Raw genomic sequence first — 13,762 nt, 5'->3', positions numbered from 1 at the left:
TGGACGGTTCAGTAATGTCTATCCATATCAAATTACGAATTTCAGATTTAAAATGTACAGTCAGGACAGAGTTTGTTTGTGCACTAACATGTACGCTAATATGACCCCCCCCCCCCCAAAAAAAATGTAGGTGTCGGTATAAAACTAATTTGCACAGTATAAATCCTCCAAGGGACTACCGCTATCCTCTTGTTCCCATGACAACTGGGACGCGTCACCAGCAGGACGAAACCAAAATAGTGGTTCAGTTTCTGGTGCCATTTGTTCCCTCCTCGACGATATACAGCAACAATGATGCTTTTTGGAATTTAAAGCGTGAACTAATTTGTCGTAGGTCGAGTTTATGTCGCTGTATCGCAGTTTCGAGGTGATAAAATTTGATGAGAGAGGCGGTAGTGTGTGAGTGGATCAGTCCGAGCAGGCAAAATGGCGTCTCCTCTTCGTCGCCTGAACCATCGGATATAATCCTTCTGTGACTAAACAGCTCTGGATTCAGCAGTCCAACACAACTTTATACTCTTTCTGTTTTGTGCGCTGCTGCTGCCGCTTCACGTTTTAGCATAATGTCAGACTCAGAAGAAGACAGTCAAGACCGGCAGCTTAAAATAGTGGTGATTGGAGACGGCGCTTGTGGGAAGGTGAGAACGTTACAAAAATCGTAAAATGTCTAAGATCGATTAAATGTGTCTGTCAAGGGTAACATTTCTTCTCCGACTGCGTTTAATTTTCTATTCCACGACAGTTCGGCCACTTTTCGACCCTACATAGCGATGTACCTATTGGCTTCTTGGTCACCATGGCAACAGATGCTATTTAGTCATTTGGCTAACAACTAATTACATGTTAGCATGTATTTTATACTCAGATAAATTAAATGTGGTGCTCTTTGTACATTATATATGAAATTTTAACTATTAGAGAAAAAATTACTCATAACCATCCCAAAGATGTATCGTTATCTTTGGCTGCTTTCAGTGATGCCGGTATTTGGTTAGACTCTTTCTCTCCGATTGTTCTGTCTGAGTTATTTTCATTAGTTACTTCATCCAAACCATCAACATGTTTATTAGACCCCATTCCTACCAGGCTGCTCAAGGAAGCCCTACCATTATTTAATGCTTCGATCTTAAATATGATCAGTCTATCTTTGTTAGTTGGCTATGTACCACAGGCTTTTAAGGTGGCAGTAATTAAACCATTACTTAAAAAGCCATCACTTGACCCAGCTATCTTAGCTAATTATAGGCCAATCTCCAACCTTCCTTTTCTCTCAAAAATTCTTGAAAGGGTAGTTGTAAAACAGCTAACTGATCATCTGCAGAGGAATAGTCTATTTGAAGAGTTTCAGTCAGGTTTTAGAATTCATCATAGTACAGAAACAGCATTAGTGAAGGTTACAAATGATCTTCTTATGGCCTCGGACAGTGGACTCATCTCTGTGCTTGTTCTGTTAGACCTCAGTGCTGCTTTTGATACTGTTGACCATAAAATTTTATTACAGAGATTAGAGCATGCCATAGGTATTAAAGGCACTGCGCTGCGGTGGTTTGAATCATATTTGTCTAATAGATTACAATTTGTTCATGTAAATGGGGAATCTTCTTCACAGACTAAAGTTAATTATGGAGTTCCACAAGGTTCTGTGCTAGGACCAATTTTATTCACTTTATACATGCTTCCCTTAGGCAGTATTATTAGACGGTATTTCTTAAATTTTCATTGTTACGCAGATGATACCCAGCTTTATCTATCCATGAAGCCAGAGGACACACACCAATTAGCTAAACTGCAGGATTGTCTTACAGACATAAAGACATGGATGACCTCTAATTTCCTGCTTTTAAACTCAGATAAAACTGAAGTTATTGTACTTGGCCCCACAAATCTTAGAAACATGGTGTCTAACCAGATCCTTACTGTGGATGGCATTACCCTGACCTCTAGTAATACTGTGAGAAATCTTGGAGTCATTTTTGATCAGGATATGTCATTCAAAGCGCATATTAAACAAATATGTAGGACTGCTTTTTTGCATTTACGCAATATCTCTAAAATCAGAAAGGTCTTGTCTCAGAGTGATGCTGAAAAACTAATTCATGCATTTATTTCCTCTAGGCTGGACTATTGTAATTCATTATTATCAGGTTGTCCTAAAAGTTCCCTAAAAAGCCTTCAGTTAATTCAAAATGCTGCAGCTAGAGTACTGACGGGGACTAGAAGGACAGAGCATATCTCACCCATATTGGCCTCTCTTCATTGGCTTCCTGTTAATTCTAGAATAGAATTTAAAATTCTTCTTCTTACTTATAAGGTTTTGAATAATCAGGTCCCATCTTATCTTAGGGACCTCGTAGTACCATATCACCCCAATAGAGCGCTTCGCTCTCAGACTGCAGGCTTACTTGTAGTTCCTAGGGTTTGTAAGAGTAGAATGGGAGGCAGAGCGTTCAGCTTTCAGGCTCCTCTCCTGTGGAACCAGCTCCCAATTCAGATCAGGGAGACAGACACCCTCTCTACTTTTAAGATTAGGCTTAAAACTTTCCTTTTTGCTAAAGCTTATAGTTAGGGCTGGATCAGGTGACCCTGAACCATCCCTTAGTTATGCTGCTATAGACGTAGACTGCTGGGGGGTTCCCATGATGCACTGTTTCTTTCTCTTTTTGCTCTGTATGCACCACTCTGCATTTAATCATTAGTGATCGATCTCTGCTCCCCTCCACAGCATGTCTTTTTCCTGGTTCTCTCCCTCAGCCCCAACCAGTCCCAGCAGAAGACTGCCCCTCCCTGAGCCTGGTTCTGCTGGAGGTTTCTTCCTGTTAAAAGGGAGTTTTTCCTTCCCACTGTAGCCAAGTGCTTGCTCACAGGGGGTCGTTTTGACCGTTGGGGTTTTACATAATTATTGTATGGCCTTGCCTTACAATATAAAGCGCCTTGGGGCAACTGTTTGTTGTGATTTGGCGCTATATATAAAAAAAAAAAAAATTGATTGATTGATTGATTGATTGATCATAGTATTCATAAGTGTAAAATGACAGCAGCATTAAGTCATTTTATTGATTTTGCTCAGTATCAGGAGATTTGGGAAAAAATACTTAAGGAATGTAACATCTTGTCAACACCAACACAATATGATTTGATACTCAATAATATTATTGTTAGGGATTTTTTTTTTTTATTAGAGCCCATATCTGGATCTCAACTGAAAATTTCACATTGGCCATTGAAGGTGTTTTTATGGAGCTCGACTGATTGATTAATTATTTTTTTAAACAACCAGCTCTTTGGGAGGTAGCAGCCTTTGCCATTTTCTGCTTTCAGTCTTAAATGCAGCTTTGATATCTGTTCAAAGCCAACCCCTTACCAATTTATCAACTTTCTGGAAAGTGGGTTTATTAGTTTTTGAGCACGGTAATTCTACTGACAAACATATAGATAGAATGAAAATATAACCTGAAATTATAATGAGTTTTGTTGCATTGTTCTCTTGATGGGACTTTATTTAATGTCAAATATAATGTCAGTACTATGGTTCAGTGAGCCTGAGGTTTCTTGAGGCGGAATGCTCATTTGACACTTATATTCATTCATTTTCTGCCGCTTATCAAGGTCCCGGTCGTTTTGGCAGTAGATTAAGCAGCTCAACCTACGCTTCCCTATCCTCGGCCAAGTCCTATAACTCTTCCCTGGGGATCCCGAGGTGTTCCCAAGCCACCTGGGAAATATAATCCCTCCAGCGTGTCCTGGGTCTTCCTCGGGCCTCCTCCCAGTTGGACATACCTGGAAGACCTCCCTAGGGAGACAACCAGGGGGCATCCTCATCAGATGCCCGAACCACCTCAGTTGGCTCCTTTTGATGCAATGAAACAACAGTTCTAGTCAGAGTCCTTCCTGGATAGTCAGATCTTTTCACCCTGTCTAGGAGTGCAAATCCAGCTAATCAATGGAGGAATGTCATTTCCACCACTTGTATCCGCAACCTTATTCTTTCGGCCATTATTCAAAGTTCATGACCATAGATGAGGGTAGGAGCATAAATTGAGAGCCTCGTTTTCTGGCTCAGCTTCTTCTTCACCAGACAGTCTTGCACAGCATCCATAAAACATCAGATGCTGCCCCAGTCTGTCTGTCAATCTCACACTCCAATTTACCCCCACTTGTGAACAAGACTCTTGAACAGTATAAATAACCAAAAATGTGCTCTTTGTTTTGGGATGCTATGCATTTACTCCTCTCTTTAAAAGGTGCTCGTTAGAAAGGATTTAAAAATAAAATAGAATTGAATAAAATATAACTAAAGCAGTAGTTAGGACAGTATATCAATTATTGCAGACATGTCTCTGGGGACAGTCTTAGGTAGGGTTTTTCCTTACATAACGAAATGTGAGGCAGCCGACTTATTAAAATGTCCTACTGCCTCGTTCAGCTGGCGTTAACACCTTGCTTTGCCCAAAGTTGTTGTTATTATTCATTCGGCTGCTCCCAGTTTTGTTCGGGGTCGCCACAGCGGATACAGCCAGATCCGCATTGGTAATTGGCACAACTTTTATGCTGGATGCCTTTCCTGACGCAACTCCAGTTTTACTTGGAGAAACACACACAGCCGCTGGTGTTCCAAAGAGGTCTCCCATCCAAGTACTAACCAGATCCTGCTCTGCTTAAAAAATGGACAAAAATGTTTTAATGATGTTTGTCCAGTCAGGCACAAAATAATTCACAGCATCCCTCATTTTGCAGTGAGATTTTTGCCCTTTTGCAGCTTTAAAATCATCACAGGTGGGCATGCTTTATTTGATCAGCATACTTGGTGGCAGAAAGTCTCTGTCAAACTGTGTTGCCAGCTGATGGATAACAGGATTCGTCAGTGCAGCACAAAAAGTCAGAATACCAGCAACGAAACATTCTCCAGATATATATACTCAACAAAAATATAAACGCAACACTTTTGGTTTTGCTCCAATTTTGTATGAGATGAACTCAAAGATCTAAAACTTTTTCCACATACACAATATCACCATTTCCCTCAAATATTGTTCACAAACCAGTCGAAATCTGTGATAGTGAGCACTTCTCCTTTGCTGAGATAATCCATCCCACCTCACAGGTGTGCCATATCAAGATGCTGATTAGACACCATGATTAGTGCACAGGTGTGCCTTAGACTGCCCACAATAAAAGGCCACTCTGAAAGGTGCAGTTTTGTTTTATTGGGGGGGGATACCAGTCAGTATCTGGTGTGACCACCATTTGCCTCATGCAGTACAACACATCTCCTTCGCATCATCCGTGAAGAGAACACCTCTCCAACGTGCCAAATGCCAGCGAATGTGAGCATTTGCCCACTCAAGTCGGTTACGACGACGAACTGGAGTCAGGTCGAGACCCCAATGAGGACGACGAGCATGCAGATGAGCTTCCCTGAGACGGTTTCTGACAGTTTGTGCAGAAATTCTTTGGTTATGCAAACCGATTGTTTCAGCAGCTGTCCGGGTGGCTGGTCTCAGACGATCTTGGAGGTGAACATGCTGGATGTGGAGGTCCTGGGCTGGTGTGGTTACATGTGGTCTGCGGTTGTGAGGCTGGTTGGATGTACTGCCAAATTCTCTGAAACGACTTTGGAGACGGCTTATGGTAGAGACATGAACATTCAATACACGAGCAACAGCTCTGGTTGACATTCCTGCTGTCAGCATGCCAATTGCACGCTCCCTCAAATCTTGCGACATCTGTGGCATTGTGCTGTGTGATAAAACTGCACCTTTCAGAGTGGCCTTTTATTGTGGGCAGTCTAAGGCACACCTGTGCACTAATCATGGTGTCTAATCAGCATCTTGATATGGCACACCTGTGAGGTGGGATGGATTATCTCAGCAAAGGAGAAGTGCTCACTATCACAGATTTAGACTGGTTTGTGAACAATATTTGAGAGAAATGGTGATATTGTGTATGTGGAAAAAGTTTTAGATCTTTGAGTTCATCTCATACAAAATGGGAGCAAAACCAAAAGTGTTGCGTTTATATTTTTGTTGAGTGTATTTGTAATTTCACCCAGTCTGCTTTTCTCAATGAAACAGTACATGTGGTTGTGTATCTGACTGACAGAGCATCACAGGGTTCAGGTTAAAAACAGGAAATATAAAAAGGACTAAAATTTTGCATACCCAGAGTGTCCTGGGACATGTATCTCTCCAGATGGGTTATTAATAAAGTCAGTACATGTCTTTGAATACAAAGAATGAATTTCATCTTCTTCAAACAATGTCTGAAGTATGCAGACAGTTATGACGTCAGGTGCACACATAGTGGAGTCAAAGGGACAGCTAGTCATGATGCAGCATTTTCATTGGTACTATAAAAATGATAGCTTGTCAAACAAATAGGTCATAGAGCGCTGTTAGATTAAGCTGTTTCATTTAAGTGTAAAAGCAAAGTCGTTCAATGAACGCTTTTATACTTGTCATGTGTTCTCGTTGCAGCTCATCATCATACTTACTTATACTGATCAAATAATTTGTAGCTCAATACTCTAAAATTACAATGAAAATAATTTATTTTGGTTTCTCCAGCAAGTAATATTTTAGTCATTATATGCTAGATATATATAGAAGAGCTGCAAGTCAATGAGCACTTAGTTTAATTAACTGTTACAGATTTTTTCATTTATCTATTGAACAGGGCAACTTAAATTTTGAGATAAAATGCTTTGTGTTAATTTCTCAATTATTTTCTTGTTCCTTAAGTAATCAGCAAACACTAGGGTTGCAAATATCTATGTGTAATGGCTTGCAAAAGTATTCATACCCCTTGGTATTTCACACATTTTAATTTATTTATGCATTTCAAATACAAAAAGTAAATCAGACTTCTCAATATAAAATTTCTAAATTATCTTCCTTAGATTCAGACTGAAGGTAAATCTCTGCAACTTGATATAAATTAATAAAAAATATAAAAGCCAAGATGAGGGTTTTAGTAAAAAAGGGTTTTAGTAAAAAAGAAGACCTGAAAGTTCAGCTACAATTTGTCAGAAAGTACAACTGAGATGCAAGAGTAGTTTTAATGTTTTGATGAAAAAACCCTCCTCTGTACCACTTCATCATGAAGCTGTGTAACCGGGAATACAAAATGCAAAACATGCACTATGCACAATATCTCCAGTCACAGCCACAAAGCCTGTAACTTCTTATGGGTTGTCTGGGTGTCTTGGTGGCTTTCCTCACTCTTTTCCTTCTTGTACAGTCACTCAGTTTTTGAAAACTGTCTGCACCACACAGATTTCCATAGAGTGCCATACTGTTTGTATTTCTTCATAACAGATGTAAATAAAATTCAAGACATATTCAGTGACTTGGAAATGTTCATGTATTCATCCCCTGACTTGTCTGAAGAAAACTGGCAATTAAACTGATTATTTACAGGTATTATACCAAAGGGGCTGATTACTTATGCAACCCATCATCTTGGCTTTTATATGTTTAATAAATTTATATCAAGTTGTAGAGATTTACTTTCAGTTTCAGTCTAAGGAAGATAATTTAGAAATTTTATATTGAGAAGCCTGATTTACTTTTTGTATTTGAAATGCCATAAACAAATTAAAATGCATGAAATACCAAGGGGCTGAATACTTTTGCAAGCCACTGTATATGTGCCATAAAGAAGACACACCTCCCCCATCTGGTCCTGTGGTGAGCTACCACCTCAGCCTCATTTTGAGCCAGAAAAACACTGTTAGGCGAGAGTAGCACCATTCTTCCTTCCATTGTCTTTAAAGGAGCCACTGTAACAGGTTTGGGCATTTGATTTGTTTTTTTTTAAAGTGATTTAGGTCATTTGGATTCAGTGTGTGGTCTAACGATGCTGATTTCAGGTAGTATGACTTAAGGGCCCCAGACACTTGCACGACTTTGATCCGTACCTTTAATCCCCTATTGCTCCCGGTGTGTAGTGAGTGCCTTGTATGGCAGCACCCCGACATCAGGATGAATGTGAGGCATAGCGCTTTGAGCGTCTGATGCAGATGGAAAAGTGCTATATAGTCCATATGCCATTTACTGTGCACTTGCATGCACTCTGCCGTCCATGAGAGTAAACTAGAATCAAAGTCGTTGTAAACTGTGTGCAGCTTTGCAAAGAAAATTTTGAAATGTTCAAAATCTCCATCACACATTAATTACGTGAACTTCAGGTGAACATTATGCAAACAATTCAAAAACACAGCATGTGAATGCGAGTGATTGCGTCAGCACACTGCATAAGAGCACAGCTCATCTGACCAATTATAACAAGATGTTAAATCTGTCATAAACATACTTTTACAGCTGTACACAAGAAGGGATGAACATGCAACTGTTTTACCAAACTATTACATATAAACATGACAAATAATTACCTTTTAAGAGAAAAAAGATGCAGCTGGAACAGCCCTCTGTGATTCCAGAAGTGATTAGAGGCGTTTTCAACAGCCAACTCGCAGAGAAAATGATTGATCCGCTACGGAATAATTATTTTATATACGCAGTGTCCAGTACATGTCAGCCAGTGAAACAAAGCACAGCGTCCAGCTGGGAGCACAGCGGGTGGGATCGTCACAACGATGTGCATGCAAGTGTGCAGATCAAAGTCGTGGAAGTGTTAAGCCCCTTTCACACCGGGGCTGTTCCCAGTTGCTCCCTATTGCGCCATGACGATGCCGAAAAACCGCGCTGTTTGGAGTTAATTGCCGGTTAATTACTGTGTCGGCTTGCGCTTGATCACATCTCGTTGCGCTGAGAGTTTGGCTGCCAGGTGCTGCCAGTTGCTCCCCCTCACTCTAAACTTTAAATAGCCTCATTTTCTGCCTCTCATCCAGTCTGTTTTCTGAACACAGTACACACGTCGCTGCCCTTGGAAGTAGTGAGCTGTTTTTGCTGTCTGTTCTTTCCTTCTTTGACCGCGAGATGCGCGAGCACGAACTGTCCTTTAAAGCAGATGTGGAGATGTCTTGGAGTTCAACTTGATGTTGACATGTCCTGGACTTATGTCCTTTTTTAACTGTGATAAGAGAGTTTGAGGAGAGAAAGGAACTAACTGCCTGCAGACAATTTTTTTTCTTCTTTCCTCCTTTGACCGCGAGATGTGCGTGCGAACGAACCTTCAAGCCAATGTGGAGATGTCTGGATTTCTGTTTGATGTTAACATGTCCTGTCTCAGGACTTATGTCCTTTTTTGTCCCTTTTTTAACTGTGATGTGAGAGTTTGAGCAGAGAACAAGGAACTAATGCCTGGAGCCACACTTTTTTTTCTTTTAATTGTTCACATGTGATGTGCGCGTGAACGAACGTCTATGAGTGGACTAGAGATGTCCGGACTTTTTACTGGATATTTCTGGCAATCATTCTGCTTTTTTTTTTCTTCAGCAAGTAGTTTTTACTGCATTACGTACACGGTATAACAACAATCCCCTGTGATTTATACTGCGGGAACAATGGAACACAGCAGGAATCATAAATTGGCTTCGAGTCACGTCGGGTAACGCCTCTTTGCCCCGAATTACGCCTCTTTGCCCCGACTTGCGCTGGAACCACTTCCTTTCTGCGCCGAGCACAGGACGCCAAAAAAATTAAACAGGTTTAATTTTTCGACGCCCGACTTGCTTCCTCCTTTACGCCCTCACGCTGTTGTGGCGCCAAGCTGCATCGTCTTGGCACTGAGTTGCTTCCACGTGGCGTCGTCATAATGACGCACGGCGCAACCGGGAGCACCCCCGGTGTGAAAGGGGCTTTAGGGCACCTTTAGGGTCAGACTATTTACAAGTACAGACATGAATGTCAATAATTTAGATGAATGAAATTGGATCTGATAGACTGATACATAGATAAACAAAGGAAATTGCTTAAATAATAAGTCAGACATTCAGTTATTCATTTTGATGCAGTTCTACATATCATACACTGACTGCACTGTTACAAAATGGATATGTAAACAGGGAAAAACCACTGTCACTTTAAAGACTGCACAGATTTTAAAAATATTTGAATTTCTATTGAGTCAAACAAGTGGATTTTTTTCTCAGATTGTAAAAGTGATTCAGTGGAATAAAGTTTTGGAAAAACAACAACATAAATACTAAATGGGCAGTGTGAGTGAGTTAATGGACACCTATGGTTTTGATATGGTCTCATCCACAACATAATGGATTTAACTCTAGCACAAGGCCATTGTTCTAAACCTATTAAGACAACCCGCCTTTAATCCCTGTTGCATGTTGAATGCATTAGCTGAGCCCCCTGGACTATGCTATGAATAAAGTGTCTGCTGTTGTAATATTCTGTCTGTTATTTTCATTTTGGTGACTCCTTTGTAATCAACCTGTGTAATTGACTCTTTAGAACCCACATAATTTTCAGATGAAGATCACCCCCCCAACTTGATCAGAGTTATTGATTTTCAATATGTTCCTCTTGCTGCAACACACATTTGGTATTAAGTCATCAGAACACTCTACTGATGAAAACCAATTTTAAAATTCATCTTTTAAGAAGCAGTTTATGAAATGACTTTTTTAAAAAAAAACAATTTCATCATGATTTTGTAGTCCATACAATCTTCTGACACTTTGTAGTCACTGCTAAATCAAAATCAGGCTAACACATGGCACTGTATTACAGCCAGTGTGATGGTTCACAAAGGATGGCTTTTGCAGCCGGTACTTGTTTTCAGTTGGTACATCTTTTAGGACTCACATATGCATTTGGCTCCAAAATGAGGCCCCATTTAAGAAAATAATGTATGGACAGCCCACATCCAAAAAATGTTCCTGTTGTCTCATTTGATTAAATAAACTAAGAATGGGAAGAGAGTTGCGTGCAAAGACCTTCTCTTATGAACGCTTGAACTGTCAACATGTGCCCACTGTAGCTCTTGTACAAAAGTACTGGACTGAGTCAAGCATTCAGTATATTCATTAACACAAAGATGTGCATGTAAAAGGGCTGACTTGCATATGTACGTCCAGAACAGTGGAGTTTTCTTTTCCTTGTCACGTCAAACACTCTTGCAGAAAAGCAAGGCCGTGCAGCTATGTTTCTTCTTCACTGCATCTTAATCTGTGCTTCCTTGGGAGAAAGAAAATTAATGGAGCAGTTATGGGGAGACCAAATGAGAGAAATGAATGTTGTTATTCTGGAAAGTTGACTTTTTCTTTTACTGTTGGGGGTGGGCGAGTTTTGTGCGTGTGTGTGTGTGTGTTGGGGGGTGGTAGTGATGGGGGAAGAAAACACACAGAACTCAGTTCTGAGCAGATACGCTACATTAATAACCCTCCTCGCACTGCTGCCAGGTGTCAACTCGTCGCTGTCTGAATGACTTGACTTACCTGCTTCTCTGTGCACTAAACGTGGGCAATAACCAGCAGCCCTTCCCCCGATTCCGAGTACGCTCCACTGACTGACATCTTGAATGCCGTTTCCCCCTTATTAATGTCAATTTGCTCAGCAAATTGCAATCGGATCAGTTTTTCTTGGACAGCACCTTTGGTAGTATTTTTACTTGTGGTTGGTTGTATGCTCAGAAATATATGGAGATGTGGGAAGGCTCGTCCACCTGAACGAGATGTTTTTAAAATACGGAGACTTACTTTTAGCCAGGCTCTTTAAGCGCTTGGCCTAACTTACACACAGCTTCATTTTTCAAACCAAACCCTAGGTCACTCAGCTATTTTTCTGAATATTTGTTGTTCTTTTGCCCTGAAAGAAAAGTGAGCTTTAAAGGACAGGCCATGTACGGTTAGTACTTACTGTATTTCACATTGTTTTTGCTGTAGTGACAGAATAGTAATTCTTAAATCCTGCTTCAATTTTTAATAAAGTTAGTTTAAACACTGTACTTTGCAAATGCACTGCATGATGAGTTGCATCACACCGACATAGACATCTTGATTCTCTCTCTCTCTCTCTCTCGATCTCTCTCTGTTTTTTCTTACAGTAGAACTTGCCCCATTTCCCGGTATTGGTATCATTGGTGACCCTGTGCTTTTCTCTGTTGGACTGTTAGGATTACGGCAGTTGCTTAGTACAGTGGAAAAAACGGTCTACGCTAGGGGAGAAGGGAAGCCAAGCTATTGGATTGCCAAGACAAATGGCCGACTAGGCCAACGTGAGCATGTGGAATACATTTTTACTGTCCAAGCTTGTTATTGCTGTGTTGTCAGTGATTGTTTGGGCTACTTAAATGGACGATTTTCTTCTTGTTGCGTCAGTCACCTCTAGTAATTTTGCAGTCACTCTTGAGCTTATGACATGCTCTGCATGTTGAGATTTGAAAGGTCTGCAAGAATTAGGTGGATAAATCTCTTTTCTGCATCTCTAAGGACACATTAATAATGAAGGTTGTTGCCTCAAAGGGCAAAATAAATGCTCAAATGTGGAATTTGATTAAAGATTATGCATAGGCCATGTTCACATTACTAGCTGAATTGAATATAGTCAGACCCCCCCCCCCCCCTCCACCCCTCCATTTTTTTTGTTCTAAATGACGGATATTCATACTTATAAGTGACCTGCATCTGACCCACTATTAAAAACATAGTGCTCTAAGAGAGCAGGATTCTGTAATGGGATAAGGTCTGCCGATTGCCTTTTGACTTTTTCTACTTCACTTTCAGGGTTTTGTTTTGCATTGGCAATGTACAAAATGTTGTTTTATCTTGAGGCTGGCCAATTAATTGGAGAGATTAATACCATTTTTCCATAATTGGCATCGGCTGATTAAAAGGCTGATTAAAATTGTTGTGAAAGTGTAGTGACACGGACCCACAACAGGGGGCGCAAATGAACGGTCAATAGATGAGCCAAAAAGTAACAATTTAATGTTGTGAATATGCACAACGAATACACAGACAATCTCAGAATATGATTACAGTCAATCCACAAAGGTGACGTGTGGGCAGGCTCGAGGATAGAAGACGTCTGTCCTGAGAAGAGCCGGAACCACACGATTTCCGCCACCACCGAACCTGGTGAATACTGGAGCCGCCAAGTCCCGAATTCCCAGGTGATCACCGTCCCCGACTGTCGGATCTGGTACTGCTGGCGAAGAACAAAGACAGTCAAGTGTGGGTGTGTGTACACCCCGTAACAACAACGGTGGGAATGCCACCTCCACCTCTAACACACACTCGTGCAGCGTCTGTTTAACCACTTATCTGACGGACGTAGGACGAAACAGTCGCGACCCACGCCGGTCCTCTGGTTGACAGCTGCAAAACAATAGCTCTTAGAATCAATTAATATAGGCAGAGAAAGTTACCTCCAAAGAAGTACGATATCTCGGCGATGAGGTGGAGATGACGTCTGGGTTTTATGGAGTGAGATGATGAAGAATGAGTGACAGCTGTCAGGAATTAATGAGTGACAGCTGTCACTCCCGGCTGTGTCCGTGGCGGCAGCGCCCTCTCGTGCCTGAAGCCCGCACTTCAGGCAGGGCGCCCTCTGGTGGTGGGCCAGCAGTACCTCCTCTTCTGGCGGCCCACACAACAAAAATCATAAGAAGAAAATGCAGAAAAACTCTGTTTCATTCACTACAGCTTGCAGCTGGTGACCTGAGACTACTGAGTAAATTTAACTGTGACTTTAACTAAAAACAAACAGATGCTGTGTTTTCAAGTATGCTAATACATTATATGTATTTTTGCATTGAAACTTATTACTTATTGTTGAAACTTATTGTTACAAGTTTGCTTGTTAACATTTCTTTTATTTAAAACAAGTGCACTGCAGAGTGCAGG

The 13,762-nt window shown here is 40.9% G+C and overlaps 1 protein-coding gene across 2 annotated transcripts in view; it reads left to right on the top strand.

The window, feature by feature from the left end:
* The first annotated feature begins 354 nt into the window (after positions 1-354).
* rab28 (RAB28, member RAS oncogene family) overlaps positions 355-13,762 on the top strand; it is a 71,611-nt gene continuing 58,203 nt past the window's right edge. The window contains exon 1 of one of the 2 annotated variants that reach the window (XM_034181967.1): positions 355-638. In XM_034181967.1, the coding sequence (XP_034037858.1) occupies positions 564-638 (75 nt within the window). In that variant the 5' untranslated portion in view covers positions 355-563. The remainder of the gene's footprint in view (positions 639-13,762) is intronic. The other variant, XM_034181966.1, reaches the window with a different exon arrangement.

Source organism: Thalassophryne amazonica, chromosome 11 (assembly GCF_902500255.1).
Source record: "Thalassophryne amazonica chromosome 11, fThaAma1.1, whole genome shotgun sequence".
Taxonomy (NCBI): domain Eukaryota; kingdom Metazoa; phylum Chordata; class Actinopteri; order Batrachoidiformes; family Batrachoididae; genus Thalassophryne; species Thalassophryne amazonica.
This window is presented reverse-complemented; position numbering and strand designations above follow the sequence as displayed.